Source organism: Musca autumnalis, unplaced genomic scaffold, assembly GCF_047663935.1.
Source record: "Musca autumnalis isolate F117 unplaced genomic scaffold, ASM4766393v1 scaffold_2, whole genome shotgun sequence".
Classification (NCBI taxonomy): domain Eukaryota; kingdom Metazoa; phylum Arthropoda; class Insecta; order Diptera; family Muscidae; genus Musca; species Musca autumnalis.
The window spans coordinates 89712574-89734745 of NW_027411755.1; the positions used below are offsets into that span (position 1 = coordinate 89712574).

General features: G+C 32.7%; 1 protein-coding gene across 1 annotated transcript; it reads left to right on the forward strand.

Moving 5' to 3' along the window:
* Window positions 1-2388: 2388 nt before the first annotated feature.
* On the forward strand, window positions 2389-3507 carry LOC141392936 (venom allergen-1-like). Its single transcript, XM_073965905.1, has 4 exons — window positions 2389-2521; window positions 2631-2780; window positions 2836-3071; window positions 3128-3507. Exons 1-4 carry the CDS (start codon window positions 2393-2395, stop codon window positions 3393-3395), a joined length of 783 nt encoding a protein of 260 aa, XP_073822006.1. The 5' UTR covers window positions 2389-2392; the 3' UTR covers window positions 3396-3507.
* The last annotated feature ends 18665 nt before the right edge of the window (window positions 3508-22172 follow it).

Sequence of the window (22172 nt, forward strand, 5' to 3'; positions counted from 1 at the left end):
TATATTGGAAAATAAAAATATTTTTGAAAAATTAACTATTCTCTTTCATTGATAGGCTAAGAAGTTTCCGAACCGCCCTCGTATATAGATTTTAGTTTTTTGAACAAATATTTTTTTGTATACATATGCTTTCTTTATGTTAAAATAAGCGCTTAAAATATCGTGATTTGACGAAATTTATGTATTGGACGTATGTAGAATTTTCCCATATTGACGATTATATTCAATTTCAATAATAAATAGTTCATTTAATAACGATATGCTAAAATAATTAAAAACATATACGAAAAATCTGCAATGAAAAACTTGTATGCAATGGAAAACTGCCATGCTATCTACGGCTATGTGGGATAATTTTGATATTTGCAAAAATGAAGAAAATTTATAACCCTAATGTACATATACAGTGCTGCTCAAAACATTTGCAACTGGAATGACTACTTCACTTTTTATACAGTTCTGAGGTAATTTATGGATTTGAAATGCAAATATTTTTGTAGATTGATTGTTTATTGACCACTTTTTAAAGATTTAAAAAATAATTGACCATAATTGTACTTATTTTACAAAAATATACAAAACAAAGCTAGGACTCACATTTGGTCCTGCTCAAAACATTTGCAACTAAGAAAATTTGATTCAAAATCTGAAGATATTATTTTTGTTTTGATAATATATTGTGAGTTAAACCTTTTATTTATTATCTGGACACATCATAAAGGTATCCAGTTTACTAAATAAATTAATATATCCTTTGGAATCCTGTCGCTAAGGATAATTGTAAAATACCAAGGTCTTATTCGATTTTCAACAGTCTAGAGTGCAATTTAGGGCCCCTGAACCTTCTATATGATCTTAGATTACTTAATCTGAACGTATTTGATAAGAACACAAAAAACATTTGCAAAAATGACAAGTTTTACGTGGTTATATGTACGTTTAGTGGAGGTATTAATGCATAACACCCTCTTATATGAAATCTGTGGTATGTACGTGGTGCGATTTCGATATATTATAATTCCGGTTAGTTTTTTAATCCGATAAATATCTCGACCTCATGCCTCCAGTGCCACCTCTGTCCACAAAAATACCTCCAGGCCGATATAAAACACCATATTCCTATTTGGTCAACTTTTTGGTATAAGGGGACAAATTCGATTATCATTTGTCCTGGTGATCAAGTACATTTTTTCAAGTCATATAACTCAAATATTGATTAAAGTAGACAAAAAGTACTCTATTTTAAACTTCAAAACCGATTCCAAAAATTTTTTGAAAAATTTAGTATGAAAAATTGAAATTTTCCTGGAAATTACTGTTTTCCTAAAATGTGTCCATATTGGTACACCGGTATCTATGGCATGTATCGGAGAGTTTTGTATATATTTATCAATGTAAAGCCTTTATTTAACATCTGTTGATGGACTCTTAGAATTCTGCTTAATAATCCGCATCATTATTTCATTATCCCCTGCAGTAGATATAGTTGTACATTCACCTCCTACCCATTTTATGGCGATTTTAGTACTTTTTACGCGGTATACAGCTCAATTTTAAATACTGTACTGTCCTTATGTTTATTTTTGGACTGCGTTGGATCCACAATTTTGAGAAGTAAACATTTTTGCATGTCTTTGATACAAATATCGGACCATAACTTTTGTTTTTCTTAAAAAATTGGAAATGTCTTGTTTTCGGCATACTTGTCTGTCAAAATTAAACATAGGCGGTATAAAATGTATCCCTCATGAAAGCTTTTGGTCCCCTTTTTCTGACAAAAAACTATCTTATGCCAATCAATGCAAAAAACTCATCAAAAATTTGGTAATAGATATTCGAACCACGGAGTTGCATATGTTTTGAGCAGGCCAAAACACGTGATTCTCCGATTTTTAACACATTTCTTTAATGTAAGTGTTAAAAACTGAATAATCATTTTTAAATCTTGAAAGTAGGGTCAACAAAGAATCAAACTGCAAAAATAAATATATTTCAAAACACAAAATGTCCCCAAAAATAGGTTAAATGTGATATAGGCATCTGAGTTGCATATGTTTTGAGCAGCACTGTATGTAAATACTAGTAACAACGTGACAATTTAGGATACAAATATAAAAAATTCAGTAAATTTTTTTGTTGTTAGCCAGTGCTGTCTATCCCATAAAAGATAGTTAGTTATTTCCAATGACTTAATTTGAAAACAATTGCTATCTATTTTTCTTTTTTTGTGGCTTCATTACATATGAACATACGGACTTTTATTGACGTTAACTTAATATTAATAAAAACTTCCACGAAGGCGTGACAATAATTCTCTGCGAAATAGATAAGAAATTTAGTATTTAAGCAAACCTTCACACAAGTTTTTAGTTTGTTTACTTTGTTTACAACTATGCCTTATAAAGTTTTAATTATACTGATTTTTAAACTTTTTACGTTGGGAAATGGCGAATTTATCGATTATTGTGATGAAAAAATGTGTCCTTACCAAGGAAAACATGTTGCCTGTGAAAATAAAAAGGTACTCGAAAATAAAATATTCATCGTTTTCAACACACTTTACTATAAAAGTGGAGTGAAATAAACGGAAAGGCAATTATTAGAACTGTGAACACATTCACTAATTACAGATGTTCGGTAAGGCATGCGAAGGTGACCCAATGTTGGAAAATATGAAACCGTACAAAGATATGATATTGAATGAACACAATTTTTATAGAAACAAAGTGGCTTCAGGTAAAGTGAACTGTTTCTATCCAGCAGTACGGATGCCATGTTTGGTGAGTGGAATGTCTGAAATTCTAAGTGGTTTTCCTTGAATATTGTACTTTTAAGGTATGGGATGAGGGGTTAGCTAACACCGCGGAATACAATGTTATGAGTTGTGTGTTTGCCCATGATCAATGCAGAAGTACTAAAAAATTTCCAATGGCCGGCCAAAATATCTATACTGCAACAACAAAAAAGCTGGATATTCCCGTAGCAGGTTTCATAAAAGAAGCTATATTCCTTTGGTATGAGGAACAATTTGATGCTAATCATTCGGTGCTGGAATCCTACCACAAAACCACGTATGTTGTAGACATTGCTCTATTAATACCATGTTATATATACATTGACACTTCAGACCTCAAACTGGACACTTTACATTACTTGTCTCCGATCGTCAGACTCATGTTGGTTGTGCCTTTTTGAATATGTTACTCCATGGATCTCCTACAAAACGAATGGTTATTTTTACATGTAATTATTCATCTACCAACATTCGGAGTATCCCCAGCTATAAGCCTGGACCACCTGCTTCCCAATGCAAAAGGCGACATGCCGTGTACGAGTTTCTATGTGAAGACGACGGTATCAATAGTGATGATCTTTCATGGTACAGAAAAACTTAAAAAAAATCGTAAATGTACATATAGCGTTGTTGGAGTATGTCCGACTGTCACACAGTCGTGCCATTTCATGGAAAGACAGAATATTTATATACAACAATTCGATCTGATTTTACAGCAGTGTGTTTAAATTAAGGGAAAAATTTATGAACTTAGCTCCCATAGCATTTTACATTTAAAGGTTTGTACTTATTTCAATACAATACATAAGGGACCGTGGATGTACATTTACAATCAATTTTTGAGATAAATCGTATACAGATCTCATTTCTCTTTCCGCAAAAGGGCGACTGTTGTATCAGTTACTTTATTGTAGTGGAAACTATCCACAGAAAAAGTGATTTAATCCGCGATATTTTCAATAAAATTTTTTGTAAACTTTCCTATTTTCAATGTAGTCGCTTCCAATTTATATGATCCGGAATATCAAAAGAAATAAAATCTCTAAAATATCTAAAATTTATACCCAAAAATACGGTTTTAGCAAAAATACCGTAACAAAATATTGGCCTTTGAAAGTACATTAATTACTACGCTATTTATAGAAATAAACGACTGCGTCGAAGCGAGACCAAAACAAATGTACCAGTCATACTCTGCGGGAATATTACAAGGGCTGGAAGCAAACTATCTGGCCTAGGCAACACTTTTTTTGGAAAATTTTACAGTTTTTAGCCTTGACGTACTCGTGACAGTTTGCCATACGACCATGTTTTGCGTTGTTTAAAGTGACTAGAAAAATCACTTTGCAAAAAAATGGAATTTACTTGTGGACATTTTCACCACACTTTCGACGTGGATAATCAAGGTACGAATACATCGATCAAATTGAATCATTGTATGGCGATAAAGGGCCATCCCATAGCACTTTGAAAAACTAGTTGAATGAATTCAATAGTGGCCAACACTCGCCAAAAAATGAAGGTCGTGAGGATCGTCCAAAACCGGTCGCTGTGCCAGAAAAAACAGTAAGGAAGGAATCAAAGTCGGTCGGGGCCGACTATATGATCCCCTCACACCATTGTGAATAAGTCAAATATATATGGGAGCTATATCCAAATCTCGACCGATTTCAATATAATTTGGGACACTTATTTCTTGATGTAATCCCGTCACGCGTTTCAAATTTCATCGAAATTGGACATATATAGCGTGATTGGTGCCCCAACTACCTACAATGGGGCAAAAATATATATAGGAGCTATATCCAAATCTTAACCGATTTCGATATAATTTGGCAAACTTTTTATTTGACCTAATCCCGTCACACATTTCAAATTTTCTCAAAATTGGCCATATATGTATAGCCTGATTGGTGCACCAAATACCTAAAATCGGGCGAAAATATCTATATCCAAATCTAAACCGATTTCAATATAACTTGGCAAACTTTTTTCTAGACCTATTTCCGTCACACGTTCAAATTTCATAGAAATTGAACATACATAGGGTGTTTGGATTTGGTGCTAAATCGATTTCGATATAATTTGGCTCATTTATTTCTGAAACAAATTTCTTCACACATTCCAAATTTTAGCAAAATTGGACATAAATAGGGTGTTTGGTTCATAAAATAAGGAAGTCGGCCGAAAATATATGTATATGGGAGCTATATTCAAATCTGAACCGATTTGAATATAATTAGGTAAATTTATTTCTATATCAAATTCCGTCAAACATACCAAATTTGGAGATTGTATCTGTTATAGTTCTAAAGATATTTGCATACAAAATCTAAATTTTTTGGAGGTACATCCGGTTTGGATGCTATATCTCCAGATCAACGCGGAATTTCAAAAAATGGCATAGCCTATTTTCATTCTTGGCGATGTAGCAATGTACCCTAAAAATGTCATAAAGATCTGTTCAGCGGTTTTTGAGTCCATAAGGCACAAACAAACATACGTACAAACATTTTTCTATTTTATATATATAGACTAGCTGAACCCGGTGCGCTGTTCACTAGGAAAACAAAACTGGGACACTTTGAAGAACCAGTTTTCCTAAAGAAGACAATAAATATTTCCAACAAAGTTAAATATCTGGGAGTAATCCTGGATAGGAAACTTAAATGGAAAGACCATATTCAAGAGAGAGCTAACAAAGCTTACAGATTTTGGTCAACCTGTAGAAGGGCTATAGGCTCCATGTAGGGTCTTAATCCTAGGATGACACACTGGCTATACAAAAACGTAGTTAGGCCTATTCTAACATACGCTTCAGTAGTCTGGTGGACAGCTATGCATAAAAAGTATAATATTAAAATACTACAGAAAGTCCAACGAATGTGCTGTTTAAGTGTAAGCGGCGCAATGAGGACAACACCAACGAGGGCATTAGAAACTATTCTATATATACACCCAATAGAAATCCAGATAAGGTATGAAGCGGCTGTCGCATCTATCCGACTTAAAGCGATGGACGAGTGGATCAGTAAGGACCACGTAACATACCATCAAAACATTCTACGGGTAACAACGGGAGAGTCAATGGATAACATTGTATCGGATTGTATACCTGAAACAATTGTAGCTGCCTCATGCCAGGCATTAATTCCAGACAGAGACTCGTGGATCGGCGGAACTCTAGCACAAATGCCGACTGGAAACTGTTGTTATAAAGACGGCTACATGTAGAGTTTCTGGTCGGGAATTCCCTGCCCGGGAATTCCCGAAATTTTTTGAACGGGATTTACCGGGAAAATTTTTTGAAATTCCCGGGAATACGGATATTTGCATTTATTTTCATATATAAGTCATATACATACATATATGTATTATTTGCCTTGTTTTTATTTAATATTGGAAATATAGTATAATAGCGAAAATTCGTGCCTCGATTATTCGTAATTGCGGGTCCATTGTAAAAAATCGCTATAATTCGTATAAAATACATACATTTTGGTCATCTCGATAATTCGTGTTTTTTCTGGAATTCGAAGTCTGTATAACCTTACATAATTCTGTATTTTTAATATATCTTGAAGGATATTAATTTGCTAAGATATAAAAGCTGTAGTCTGTTCGAATTTTTGTTTTCTCCAAAACTATTGTTTGCAATATAAAAAGCTGTGTAACGTGTAAAGGCCTGGGTACATAAGCTGCCTCGTCTGCTTACCTTGCTTTCCTGCTTCATTTCTGACATAACAAAAATAAAAGAATAAAGAAGAAAAGGGCAACCTAGTTCGAAATTGGAAAGCAAGGCAAGCAGGCGAGGCAACTTATGTACCCAGGCCTTAAGTGGCAAATGGAGTATATTAGGATTGGAAGCCAGTAATAACTATGGTATGTATGTTCATATAAGTACGCATCTACAGTGGCGGCCAGCTAATTAGGGACAATAATTCCAGTTCAATAAATTACTCGATTTCATTTAAAAATGTGAAGATTTTTATGAAATAAATTTTGTATATAAAGTATGGGTAGAAGCACTATCGAGTGATGTGTAAACGTACTAAAATTCGGCATATGTGGGTGAAGTGAAACTCACTTTTCTAAAAATGGTCCTTTTTGACCTGGGCAGCTAATTAAGGACATTAGTAATAAAATAAACTTTAAGGTTAATTGATGCACATTTTTGTACAAGAATTGTTTGTATTAGTTAGTTTATAGTATATTCAACTGTTTTCATGCTTTACAACCACCGCAAGTCCTTTAAGGGCCTAAAGTATTACTATAATCCCTAATAATGGGCCTTATTTTCCGTTAATGATCCAAAGAAAATCGTATTTTTTGGCTCTTTATAAGAAAAAATATATTTTTAGTAACCCGACACATGATTCCGAACCATACACTGCAGTTACCGCTCCATACTGGGTGTATATTTATACTTGAATTAATTATTAACTAGTTTGGATGTGTCATTAGGGTGCAAAACCTATTTGAAGGATGAGTTATGAGGCATTTTTAAGTCAAAAAAATATGGTAATCTGGTCATTACCATGCTGACATTATAGTTGTGTTCCAGAACCTGCAAATTAGTACTATATTTCCAAGATTGTGCTAGAAATGCTGTACACCAAAAAGTAGAAAAACTTGCCGCTCTCTGAACAAAAATGGCGCCGAATTGTGCTCCCTTGTGCAATTTTCTGCTACACAAATTTGGCTGTGTAGAAACTTGCAAAGCTAGCAAATTGCAGATTTGACATTTAATTGTCAGGGATTTGTAGGTGGAAAAAAGATTGAATATTCTCAGGTCACCGATTAACACAAACAAAAGAAAAAACAAAAAGAAGTAAAAATAAAAAATTTTAAATAGCTTTTTTGTGGTATATATTTTAAAATTGCGATAAAATCCCTAATCATTGGGTATGGAGGAGATGCTCTATCATTTATTGGAGGATTCCAGCAGTGAAGAGGAGTGGCTTATGAAGGAATCCGATGATGATGAGGCTTTGCAAATTATTTCAAAACATATTAAAGGTAAAGGTTATCTTTGAATCCCAGTAAAACTATGTATGCTATATGATATGATAGATAGTAAAATCGAAATATTTATATTTCGATTTATTTTTTACACTTTGTTTTAATTTATTAAGTTTAATTTATTACTTCTTTAATTTATCTGATTTGCTTCTCCGATTTAATTCTTCTGTTTAATTTTTTATTTGGCGTCCTTTTCATTTAGGGTTATATAGTCTGATTTAGACTCGAAATGTTTACATTTTTTTAATTTTGACACATTTTCCAATTTCTACCATTTTTCCGTTCCCGTACATTTTGGAAAAAGTTGCTCACAATATCCATTTTTGAGAGTTCTCTCTTTTGCAACTTTTGCCACTAGAAAAGTACTGGAACGAAGCTATATATTGGCAATAATTCACTATGATTACTTTTTAAATTTAATTTTTTTATGTTATGACTGTGTTTTATCAATTCCAAGAAGAGTGTTTTTTCACCGGGCTGATTCGGTCAGAGTTGTTAATAAAATAAAACTAATTTATTTCATGTTTTAACTCAACGTTTCGTTGATCTGTTTCCAACTTCTTCAGGAGTTCTTTAGTATGAAAATCCTAACGACAAAGTACTATTGATTACTTATATGTACAACATTTTGTGCAAAACGATTTTTCGTATATGTACATACTTACAATTAGTCTTAGTTACATTCTTATTAGATATTGTCATCAAAATATAAAAAAATGGATATCACAACACAGAATTTGTATAATTTTTTAAAATAAATAATAATGGAAATCATGGTAGAACAAATATAAGGTAAAGTTAATACTACAACAAATACAACTCGAACAACAACCACAAAGGAATTTGTTTTTGTTTGTAACGTTACTGCCAGTTGTATTTGTAAACAAAACAAGGAAATGTCTATAAATTATTGGAATTTAAAAAACTAATAATTTTTCACATTTGGTTGAATATTTTGGAAAACATGAATGAAAATTCGTTACATTTTAAATTTTTATGTTTCCACATCATTCCACTAAATGCATAAATTCTCGCAGAAAGTAGAATTCTTGCAGAAAAGTTTGGGGTCGCTGGAAATTCATAAAAAAGGAGAAGCTGTTTCAATGTTTTGTTTTAGAAATCAAAGAAGCACATGTTTATTAGGGCTTTATTTTTTTAAATTTTAACAAAATACCTCACATATTAACAAACGTTGTATCGCCTCTACAAGCGGGGATTTACTGCGCGGCTTATCGTTCGAACTTGGAGGAGGTTACATATCATTGATACGAAGATGTCTTTCTGGGAAATGGTTTTTTCCGAATGATATATTTTTTTTTTCTCAAAAAATATATGTCCCTAATGTACATCGAAATAGAAATAAATGTATAAAATGTCATATGAAATTTGACACTAACGTTACAACCCAGTTTAGTCAGCTGTGTATTGCTGCTACCTTTTCTTATTCTACCATGACTGGAAATAAAAAATATAGCAGCACTAAAATCTAAATCACAGAACTGTTTCATTTAAAAGATTGCAACTGAATATTGGAGCTTGGTGTTATCTGTATCTTCATTGGTGTTGATCGATTTATGTATCCTCTCTTGAATACGTAAGCTCTCCAGGGTATACCTTTTACTCTCCCTTTTTTCTCTATCCAATATTCGCACATTTTCGAAATCTGCAGTATGGCCATACTCTTTTATGTGCTGAGCTAATACAGTACTTTCTTTCCCTTTTTTATATCAGTTTCGTGTTCGTTTAATCTTATAGTTGATGGTCAGACTAGCAAGGTGTCTTGAAACCAATTTCGTTAAAGTTTCTTTTCAAGTTTCGTTAGTGTCCACACACGATAACGTGAAATTTAAGATTGTTGCATATCCTCTTTATTTTACCATTCGCGTTTGTTGTATTTCTCATACCAATAAAAAACAAAACAAACATAAATAAACCACACAAAATAATTAACATTAATAATTAAATTAAACCATGTACATGGGTTTCACTACTTCATACCCCTCGCCTATAAACTTGACGTCGCCATGTTGAAATCGTGCTAGTCTGACCATCGACATGCTAAGCATTCTCCTTTGTTGCCTTTACAAGTTATTTCGTAAACAACATTAGGTGTGTTCGTTTACTCAACAATTTGTACAAATTTGTACAAGTTCAGTAACTTTTTGTAATCGGCTAAGGTCTTTTGCATTGTACTGTAGAGTAAACGAACAACATCCAGTAACAATTTGTACAAATTTTGAGTAAACGAACACACATAATATGTTGTTCGTTTACTCTGTAGTACAATGCAAAAGATCTTAGTCGATTACAAGAAGTTACTGGACTTTTACAAATTTGTACAAATTGTTGAGTAAACGAACACACCTATTATTTTCTTTTAATTTTTTTGTTTTGTTTCCCTTTGTAAATATTCTCTGTAGCGTTTCGTTCGATCGGTATGATATTGTGTTGTTTTCTAGTGATGATGTTATTGTTCTTAATGTGTTTCTATCTGTTAGCTTTGGTATGTAAGGGACACTAAAAAAGTTAGTTTTGTTTTCGGGTTTATTTGATGTGTTATGGATTCTCACATTTTCAATTTTTACTGTTGATCATATTCTTTATTATGTGCAGTGGGTAGTTGTTTTTGAGTTCGGGAACGCAAAAATGGAAAAAACGTCAAAATAGCTGGAACAAATGTCAAAGTCGGCGTACCAGCCAATCAGACGCCGGCATCCATGTTACTGTCGAGTAAAAAGTTTTTAAAGAGAGCGTCATTCAGCGCCATTTTTTCTTTAAAGAGAAGTGAACATTTTACAACTTTTTTTGTGAACGGGAACGGTTTTTCGGGTAAAATGTGTAAAAGTCCTAAAAATTTTTAGGTTCTGGAACAAAGCTATTGTTGTATCTTATGATCGTCATATCTAAATATGGTATTTTGTTGTCTTTCCCAATTCTAGTGTAAATTACAGCTTATTGTGGTATGCATTTAATAGTTTTAGGCCCGTTCTTACATCTTGTCTTTAAAGTTCATTTTAGTTATACCTTACTTTAAGAAAATTAAAGAATAAAGTTCGCATTACCAGGGATTTGTTATTACATACATCTTCCAATTTGATATAAATGTTAAGTTTTGTAAAAATATGACAATATCAAACAAAAAAGTCTGTATACTTAAAATTTACTCAAATCTGATTGGTTAATTTGAATTTGCTGACAATTTTTCCTTGCTTTTGATGCAGCATACTCTCGGGCGCAGTTTAATTTTAAAAGGAACACAAAGTTCCTTTTGTGGAATAAGAAGAGAGCACTGCAGTAACAAAACAGATGACAACGATACAAGGTCGACGTTGGTGCTTGGCGATGTTATTGTTATTGTTGTAATAGCTTTAAGTATTATTTGTAAGTGCAACAACAAGCAATAGCATGTATGCATAAAAATAATAAAAATGTTTTCCTACAGATCCTGATGATGTCTTTCGAAGAAAGACGAAATATCGATTTAAATAATAAATAAAAACAACAAAAACAAAGACCTCGAGCTCGGTTTTATTTAAACATATATTTATAATAATCAAAATAAAGGTCGAACTAAATAATAAAAAAGAATAGTTATTATCAACTAGACAAAATTGCAGCAGTTCCAGAAATCTTCTCTTTGGAATCGTCGTGTATTTTTGTAATGTTTCCCATTTGTCCAGAATATTTCTTATTGCTAGGTGTGTAGGTATGTTAGTAAATAACGATACCACGTCAAAGGAGACTAGAATATCATTATCTTTGAGTTCACCTGAGTTTTTTATGTTATAGTCTGTTTAGATGATGTTTTTTAGGATTTTACCCATATGTTGAGATAAATTGTAATTAATTTTTAATTATTTTTTTAAAATTAATTTAAAAAGTATCGTTCATACATTCTACACGTAACGTGCAGATTGAGGTTGCTCTGGTACGAACTTCCATCTATGACCACTAGAGTTTCTGGTCAGGAATTCCCGGCCCGGGATTTCCCGAAATTTTTTGAACGGGATTTCCCGGGAGAATTTTTTGAAATACCCGGGAATACGGGTATTTGCATTTTCATGTATAAGTCATATACACTAGCGGTCATCTGAATAGGTTTGAATTTTTTTCTTTTTATATGTTAAGGTATCTTCTGATGTGTTCGTATTGCAGATCCATACTATTTAGTTTTTGAGAGTCCTGTACTATGCCAACATTCCCAAGAAAAAACTTGACGGTGTTGCCATATTTTCGGAAAATATCCCAATTATAATAAAAAATGTACAAAAAAGTGTCCAATTTTGCGATCATCAGAATAGGTTTGAATCAAAAAAAATTGAAAAATTGTACTACTCAAGCAAATAATGCGCAGTTTTTTGGTTTAGTTTAGTAAAATGGAACATTCTGATAAATCCTACAACAAATTTGACCCGCTTTATTTGGAACGTGGGTTCAATTCTCAACATGGAAAAGTTACCAAGAACTTTCAGATAAAATCAAGAAATATTCAAACAAAAAAGTTTTATAAACTTGCTTTAAATGACTTTTTGATTTCGTTAGATCTCTTCTGAGCTTCGAAAATTGTCTGAAAGCAAATACCAAGTGTAGCCATATTATTAGGATCGATAATTTAGAAAGGTCATTGAAAATAGTTGGTATTTTAGTTCAAGTTTCATTTTTTAACTAACCTTGCAGTACAAATTTATGCATTATCATACTCACAAATCCACCATAGTTGCCCACATGTATCATAAATGTTCGAAAATTGGTATGGAAGAATGTTTCATCGACGACAATAAAGTAGAAAATTGTAATTCAAATTTAACTCAAAGGGGCATGATATCGCCGACTTTTATAGTGCTGTATAATCTCAGTAGTCCATTCTTTTGTACTTATTCGTGTTTGTTTTATGACTTATGAACAGAAAAAAACTTTTTGACCTGACTATATAGGTATTACAGCACTATAAAAGTCGGTGATATCATGCCCCTTTGACTTAAATTTGAATTACAATTTTCTACTTTATTGTCGTCGATGAAACATTCTTCCATACCAATTTTCGAACATTTATGATACATGTGGGCAACTATGGTGGATTTGTGAGTATGATAATGCATAAATTTGTACTGCAAGGTTAGTTAAAAAATGAAACTTGAACTAAAATACCAACTATTTTCAATGACCTTTCTAAATTATCGATCCTAATAATATGGCTACACTTGGTATTTGCATTCAGACAATTTTCGAAGCTCAAAAGAGATCTAACGAAATCAAAAATTCATTTAAAGCAAGTTTATAAAACTTTTTTGGTTTGAATATTTCTTGATTTTATCTGAAAGTTCTTGGTAACTTTTCCACGTTGAGAATTGAACCCACGTTCCAAATAAAGCGGGTCAAATTTGTTGTAGGATTTATCAGAATGTTCCATTTTACTAAACTAAACCAAAAAACTGCGCATTATTTGCTTGAGTAGTACAATTTTTCAATTGTTTTTGATTCAAACCTATTCTGATGATCGCAAAAATTGGACACTTTTTTGTACATTTTTTATTATAATTGGGATATTTTCCGAAAATATGGCAACACCGTCAAGTTTTTTCTTGGGAATGTTGGCATAGTATAGGACTCTCAAAAACTAAATAGTATGGATCTGCAATACGAACACATCAGAAGATACCTTAACATATAAAAAGAAAAAAATTCAAACCTATTCAGATGACCGGTAGTGTATGTATTATTTGCCTTATTTTTATTTAATATAGGAAATATAGTAGAATAGCGATAATTCTTGCCTCGATTATTCGTAATTGCGGGTCCATTGTAAAAATCGCTATAATCGTATAAAATACATACATTTTGGTCATCTCGATAATTCGTGTTTTTTCTGGAATTCGAAGTCTGTATAACCTTACATAATTCTGTATTTTTTAATATATCTTGAAGGATATTAATTTGCTAAGATATAAAAGCTGTGGTCTGTTCGAATTTTTGTTTTCTCCAAAATTATTGTTTGCAATATAAAAAAACTGTGTAATGTGTAAAGGCCTGGGTACATAAGCTGCCTCGTGTGCTTACCTTGCTTTCCTGCTTCATTTCTGACATAACAAAAATAAAAGAATAAAGAAGAAAAGGCAACCTAGTTCGAAATTGGAAAGCAAGGCAAGAAGGCGAGGCAGATTATATACCCAGGCCTTAAGTGGCAAATGAAGTATATTAGGATTGGAAGCCAGTAATAACTATGGTATGTATGTTCATATAAGTACGCAACTACAGTGGCGGCCAGCTAATTGGGGACAATAAATCCAGTTTAATAGATTACTCGATTTCATTTAAAAATGTGAAGATTTTTATGAAATAAATGTTGTATATAAGGTATTGGTAGAAGCACTATCGAGTGATGTGAAAACGTACTAAAATTCGGCATATGTGGGTGAAGTCAAACTCACTTTTCTATAAATGGTCCTTTTTAACCTGGGCAGCTAATTAGGGACATTAGTAATAAAATAAACTTTAAGGTTAATTGATGCACATTTTTGTACAAGAATTGTTTGTATTAGTTAGTTTATAGTATATTCAACTGATTTCATGCTTTACAACCACCGCAAGTCCTTTAAGGGCCTAAAGTATTACTATAATCCCTAATAATGTGCTTTAGGCCTTATTTTCCATTAATGATCCAAATAAAATCGTATTTTTTGGCTCTTTATAAGAAAAAATATGTTTTTAGTAACCCGACACATGATTCCGAACCATACACTGCAGTTACCGCTCCATACTGGGTATACATTTATCCTAGAATTAATTATTAACCAGTTTGGATGAGTCATTAGGGTGCAAATCCTATTTGAAGGATGAGTTATGAGGCATTTTTAAGTCAACAAAATATGGTAATCTGGTCATTACCATGCTGATATTATGTGTTAAAAATAGTCCCAATTTACATTAGGCGAGTTTACTTGCGGCAATTGTCAGTTTGTAGGTGAGAGAGGGGGCTGAGAGGGAAAGGGTTACCATATGCCTCACATCTCTCTCCATCAAACTGACAATTGCCGCAAGTAAACTCGCCTAATGTAAATTGGGACATATTTTGCACTTATTTCAACAACTGGGGTTTTTCAACATGGAGGACAATTTGTGTGTGCCATTTTAAAACTATAAAATTAAACCAACTTTTTGTTTATATGCGCCGGATAATTTTTCCAGCAATATAAACTTTTTTTCTCTCAAAAATGAGTAGTATCGATTGGCTTCGGTGTGAAAATTCACTTTGTTCCATACAAAAGCTAACACAAGGATCCCTAGGGCTTTCATCAATTTTGGGTGTTTTTCAGTCTTTGTAAAAATTGTGTAAGTAAATGGCCCCTCATATAAATCTTGCTCAATTTTATAGGTAGAGGCAAAATATTTTTTTTTACATAATGTCGGCATGTTTATGACCAGATAACCATATTTTGTTGCCTTAATAATGCCTGATAACTCATCGTTCAAATAGGATTTTTTATCCTAATGACTCATCCAAAGTGCTTAATAATTAATCCAAGGATAAATGTACCCCCAGTATGGAGCAGTAGTTGCAATGTATGGTTCGGAATGATATCTGGGGTTACTAAAAATATAACTTTTCCTACAAAGAACCAAATAAGTATGATTTTTCTTTGGTGCATTAATGGAAAATAAGGCCTAAAGCACATTATTAGGGATTATAGTAATACATCGGCCCTTTAAAGGACTTGCGGTGGGTGTAAAGCATGAAATCAGTTGAATACACTATAAACTAACTAATACAAAAAATTCCTGTACAAAAATGTGCATCAATTAACCTTAAAGTTGATTTTACTACTAATGTCCCTAATTAGTTGGCTGATATGGGTCATTATTAGAAAAGTGGGCTGTACTTCCCCCACATATGGGGAATCTTAGTACTTTTCGACATCATTCGATAGTGCTTCTAGCAATACCTTATATACAAAATTTATTTTACCAAAACCTTTACATTTTTAAATTAAATCGAGTAATCTACTAAAATGAATTTATTGTCCCTAATAAGCTGGTCGCCACTGTATATCATTGGTGCCACCGTGTTGCAATTGTGAATCCGTGTACTCAAAAGGTCAGCCGTGTAAAAATTCGTTATAAACGAATTTGTTCTATGATCAACACGCATTTCTAACCATGAGAAGAACATACCATATCGTTGACTTTAAAAATATAATCGGACAGCACTCTTTGATATCAAGGATGCTTTGCTAGGATGGTAGTGGGAAAAAGATATTTTATATAACCTTCGCAAATTAGTCAGAAATAATTGAATTTTGACACATTTATCCTTGGACTAATTATTAACCACTTTGGATGAATCATTAGGGTAAGAAATCCTATTTGAACGATGAGTTATCAGGCATTCTTAAGGCAACAAAATATGGTTATCTGGTCATAAACATGCCGACATTATGTAAAAAAATATTTTGCCTCTACCTATAAAATTGAGCAAGATTTAGATGAGGGGCCATTTACATACACAATTTTTACAAAGACTGAAAAACACCCACAATTGATGAAAGCCCTAGGGATCCTTGTGTTAGCTTTTGTACGGAACAAAGTGAATTTTCACACCGAAGCCAATCGATACTACTCGTTTTTGAGAGAAAAAAAGTTTATATTGCTGGAAAAATTGTCCGGTGCATATAAACAAAAAGTTGGTTTAATTTTATATTTTTAAAATGGCACACACAAATTGTCCTCCATGTCGAAAAACCCCAGTTGTTGAAATAAGTGCAAAATATTTTTAACACATAATGTCAGCATGGTAATGACCAGATTACCATATTTTGTTGACTTAAAAATGCCTCATAACTCATCCTTCAAATAGGTTTTGCACCCTAATGACACATCCAAACTAGTTAATAATTAATTCAAGTATAAATATACACCCAGTATGGAGCGGTAACTGCAGTGTATGGTTCGGAATCATGTGTCGGGTTACTAAAAATATATTTTTTCTTATAAAGAGCCAAAAAATACGATTTTCTTTGGATCATTAACGGAAAATAAGGCCCATTATTAGGGATTATAGTAATACTTTAGGCCCTTAAAGGACTTGCGGTGGTTGTAAAGCATGAAAACAGTTGAATATACTATAAACTAACTAATACAAACAATTCTTGTACAAAAATGTGCATCCATTAACCTTAAAGTTTATTTTATTACTAATGTCCTTAATCAGCTGCCCTGGTTAAAAAGGACCATTTATAGAAAAGTGAGTTTCACTTCACCCACATATGCCGAATTTTAGTACGTTTACACATCACTCGATAGTGCTTCTACCCATACTTTATATACAAAATTTATTTCATAAAAATCTTCACATTTTTAAATGAAATCGAGTAATTTATTGAACTGGATCAATTGTCCCTAATTAGCTGGCCGCCACTGTAGATGCGTACTTATATGAACATACATACCATAGTTATTACTGGCTTCCAATCCTAATATACTCCATTTGCCACTTAAGGCCTGGGTACATAAGCTGCCTCGCCTGCTTGCCTTGCTTTCCAATTTCGAACTAGGTTGCCCTTTTCTTCTTTATTCTTTTATACGGCGTTTATATTATAGTTTTTTGCAGGGTTAACCTTCTTTATGAGGATTTGTTTGAAGTATATACAATGGAAATGACATTTGAAACCCAGACCCACTGGGTTAACCTTGTTATATATAAACGGCCTATTATTTTTGTTATGTCAGAAATGAAGCAGGAAAGGACTAATTATTAACCACTTTGGATGAATCATTAGGGTAAGAAATCCTATTTGAACGATGAGTTATCAGGCATTCTTAAGGCAACAAAATATGGTTATCTGGTCATAAACATGCCGACATTATGTAAAAAAAATATTTTGCCTCTACCTATAAAATTGAGCAAGATTTAGATGAGGGCCATTTACATACACAATTTTTACAAAGACTGAAAAACACCCAAAATTGATGAAAGCCCTAGGGATCCTTGTGTTAGCTTTTGTACGGAACAAAGTGAATTTTCACACCGAAGCCAATCGATACTACTCATTTTTGAGAGAAAAAAAGTTTATATTGCTAAAAAATTGTCCGGTGCATATTAACAAAAAGTTGGTTTAATTTTATATTTTTAAAATGGCACACACAAATTGTCCTCCATGTCGAAAAACCCCAGTTGTTGAAATAAGTGCAAAATATTTTTAACACATATGGCCTGTTCCCGTACTTTATAAAGTGGTAAAAGTTGTAAGAGTCGTAAACGATTTTCATATAAATTTTGTGTACGGGAACCCAAAATGTGTAAAAGTGGTAAATATTGTAAAAACTTTTTAGTTCTGGAACAGGGCTTAAATAATACATTTCAGCCATTTCTGTAGGATGGTACGGCTAAAATCCTGAAAACCCCTAAAATCGGGACCGTTCTACTGAGGCAATATAAAACATGGACAAGTGGTGACACATTTCTAGAGGGAAGTTTAATAGCCCCAAAGAACATATTTTCGTTCAAAAATAATAAAATAAATCAATAAAACAGCAAATAAATCAAATGTTTTTACTTCTACACAGGAAAAACAAAAAATCGGAATTTTGAGCAGATTTTTGACATCAGTGGGCCCTATATACCCTATAAAAGTATTTTTTTAATAAATTAAAAATTGTCTCGGGACGAAATGGGTTAAGGTCTACCATTTTATACTCTGCATACTATAGTAAAATTGATCATCCACAAAAATTGAAATAGGGCACTGAAGTTTTGGAATGACCGAATTAGCTATTATATGGCATTTAGGGTGATCAAATCTGCACCAAAAATTTTGGACATAGGTATAGCCCCCATGTAACGGTACCGCCCGATTTCAGTTATTTTCAAGATTTTATGGCCTTTTTATACTCTCAGCCTTTAGGCTAACGAGGTTATATACACTTTCATACGATCAAAATGTGCCTTATCGACATAATTATAGATCTGTTCCTTTACGCTAAAGAATCTTCAAGTTTTACCACTTTTTACTCGAAAAGCGTTCCTTTACTTTAGACACAATACAATTCTTATGGGAGCAGTATTCAACATTTTTCAGAAGTAACGGAACATACCATATTTTAGACCCCAATTATGTTTTGACGAAATCTGTTTCACACAATTTGGAGTCGTTTTAGCCATCTCCTTCCGTCTGGCTGGACGCACAATGGCTCTCGAACGGATCAACTGATTCGGTCCAAAATTTGGCCTTCGTAATATTTTGTCCAAACTTAGTTTAAGTTCGAAGATGAGCCAAATAGGCACACTCCTTCAGGTACCTCCCACATAAACATTCAAAACTTTTCGCTAAAATGGCTCACAAGACAACTCTGGTCCAATATAGTGCACATCGCAATATTTCTACGATACATAGATCGTCCAAACATACTTTAGAGAATTCCATCTATGCGCTCTTGAATAAACCCGTTTTCAATGATTTAACAAAAATATCTATTTAAAACTGGCACAACACATTTTGACATCACAAATAATTAAGAGGTGGACCGATATGGCCCTCTTCGAACTTAAACTAAGTTTGGATATATATAATAAAGACCTCTATACCACTTTATAAAGCCCTATCTTAAAAATTAAAATTTGTATCTTGACTTCGACAGACTGACTGACATGACTATATCGACTCAGAATTTCATAAGTATAAGTATTTCAATGCGTTACAAACGGAAAAACCAACTTAATATACCTTCCATATTATGGGGAGGGTATAAAATATATACCTCATATATTTTTCAACCGAATTCATGGGGTTTTCCAATTTCCAATAAAATGTGCGCCATAACCCGACTTGGGGTTTTATGCAAAGAAAATTTGACCACGCAAACTTTTACGCCCACTTTTTTCAATTTTTATCATTTGTACAAAATGCCCGGGTTAAAATAGGCTACAGATTTAGTTGAATTTCGAAAGGGGCGGGGCACTTCCCCTGTACCCTATTTTTTATAAATGTTATATTTCATACTTTCTTTAATTACATCCTGTTAATGAATTTTAAGACTATTAAATTTAATGTATTGTTAGTTTTAAGCTTTTGGAGTAGTGTATGTTTTGTAGCTTTTGGAACCGCTCTTGGCCCTATGGGCTAGGTTCCCATTTATGAAAATAAATTGAAATTGAAATATTTACAATAATTACGAATGTATCTATTTGGAAGTTAATTTGCGAGACAATTGTGGTTGTGTCTACGACGTTACCCACTTTTTTAGGACCCAATGACTTGACCACAACCACTATTTAAAATATGTTACATCTACAAAACTACTGAACCGATTTTCCTGAAAATTTCAGGGAATGAACAGGTATGGATGGCCCCCGGTGAAAATAGCATGCTTATTTTCTTGAATTTTGAAGGGGACATATTTATAAAAAAAAAACCTTATCTTTATGAATAAAAATCAAATGCTGTCATAACCCAACTTAGGTTTTTTATGGAAAGAAAAGTTTACCATGCCCACTTTTTTCAATTTTCAATTTCAATCTTTTCTGCAAAAACTACTGAAATTGACAGGGAATGTACAGGGACGGCCCCCGAAAACAGGCTACATATTTTATTGAATTTCAGAGGGGGCGGGGTACCTCCTCTATGCGATATTTTTAAAAAACGTTATATTTGCAAAAATTATACATGTATCGGTTGAAAAATTTACGGATTAATCTACCCGACCACGCCTGTTTTTTTAAATATGTCATAACTCCAATACTACAGAAGGGATTTCCATTTGCAGCATAACCTCAATGTTTGCCGATGTTATGTATATTTTATGAATTTCGAAAGAGGTGGGGTACCTTCCTCATGCCTTTCTTTTAAACGCTATCAGCCCTATTGTGAACTCATGGGAGTTGGAAAATTTTTTCCCATTCCCACATTTTCGTATTCTGAATAAAATTTTTGTGGGAGATTTTTCCCATTTCACATCTCCTCTCATTCTGAATGAAGTTCGAATTGGGAATTTGTTCCCATGGGAAAAAAGTATACATTCTCTCTCTTGCATTGTGGGAGAATTTTGTGTCGTTTTGTGGGAAAAATCTCCCAAGCAAACAGTGTGGGAGTTTGAAAAAAAGTTTCAAGAAATTTCATATTTTAAGACATTTACAAGACCAAATTATTGCAAATATTAGCTTTGTGCATGTTAGAACAAATATAAGGTAAAGTAATAAATACTACAACAAATACAACTCAACAACAACCGCATTGAAATTTGTTTGTAAACCTTAGTGTCAACGTATATGTAAACAAAACGAGGAAATGTCTATAAATTATTGGAATTTAAAAAAACTAATAATTTTTCACATTTGATTGAATATTTTGAAAAACATGAATGAAAACTTGTTAGATTTTCAATTTGAATGTTTCCATATCATTCCACTAAATGCATAATTTCTCGCAGAAAGTAGAATACTTTCAAAAATGTTTCGGGTCGCTGGTAATTCATTGAAAAAAGAGAAGCTGTTTCAATCGTTTGCTTTTGATAACAAAAAAGCACATGTTTATTAGGGCTTTATTCTTTTCAAGTTTAACAAAATACCACACATACACTACCGGTCATCTGAATAGGTTTGAATTTTTTTCTTTTTATATGTTAAGGTATCTTCTGATGTGTTCGTATTGCAGATCCATACTATTTAGTTTTTGAGAGTCCTATACTATGCCAACATTCCCAAGAAAAAACTTGACGGTGTTGCCATATTTTCGGAAAATATCCCAATTATAATAAAAAATGTACAAAAAAGTGTCCAATTTTTGCGATCATCAGAATAGGTTTGAATCAAAAACAATTGAAAAATTGTACTACTCAAGCAAATAATGCGCAGTTTTTTGGTTTAGTTTAGTAAAATGGAACATTCTGATAAATCCTACAACAAATTTGACCCGCTTTATTTGGAACGTGGGTTCAATTCTCAACGTGGAAAAGTTACCAAGAACTTTCAGATAAAATCAAGAAATATTCAAACCAAAAAAGTTTTATAAACTTGCTTTAAATGAATTTTTGATTTCGTTAGATCTCTTTTGAGCTTCGAAAATTGTCTGAATGCAAATACCAAGTGTAGCCATATTATTAGGATCGATAATTTAGAAAGGTCATTGAAAATAGTTGGTATTTTAGTTCAAGTTTCATTTTTTAACTAACCTTGCAGTACAAATTTATGCATTATCATACTCACAAATCCACCATAGTTGCCCACATGTATCATAAATGTTCGAAAATTGGTATGGAAGAATGTTTCATCGACGACAATAAAGTAGAAAATTGTAATTCAAATTTAAGTCAAAGGGGCATGATATCACCGACTTTTATAGTGCTGTAATACCTATATAGTCAGGTC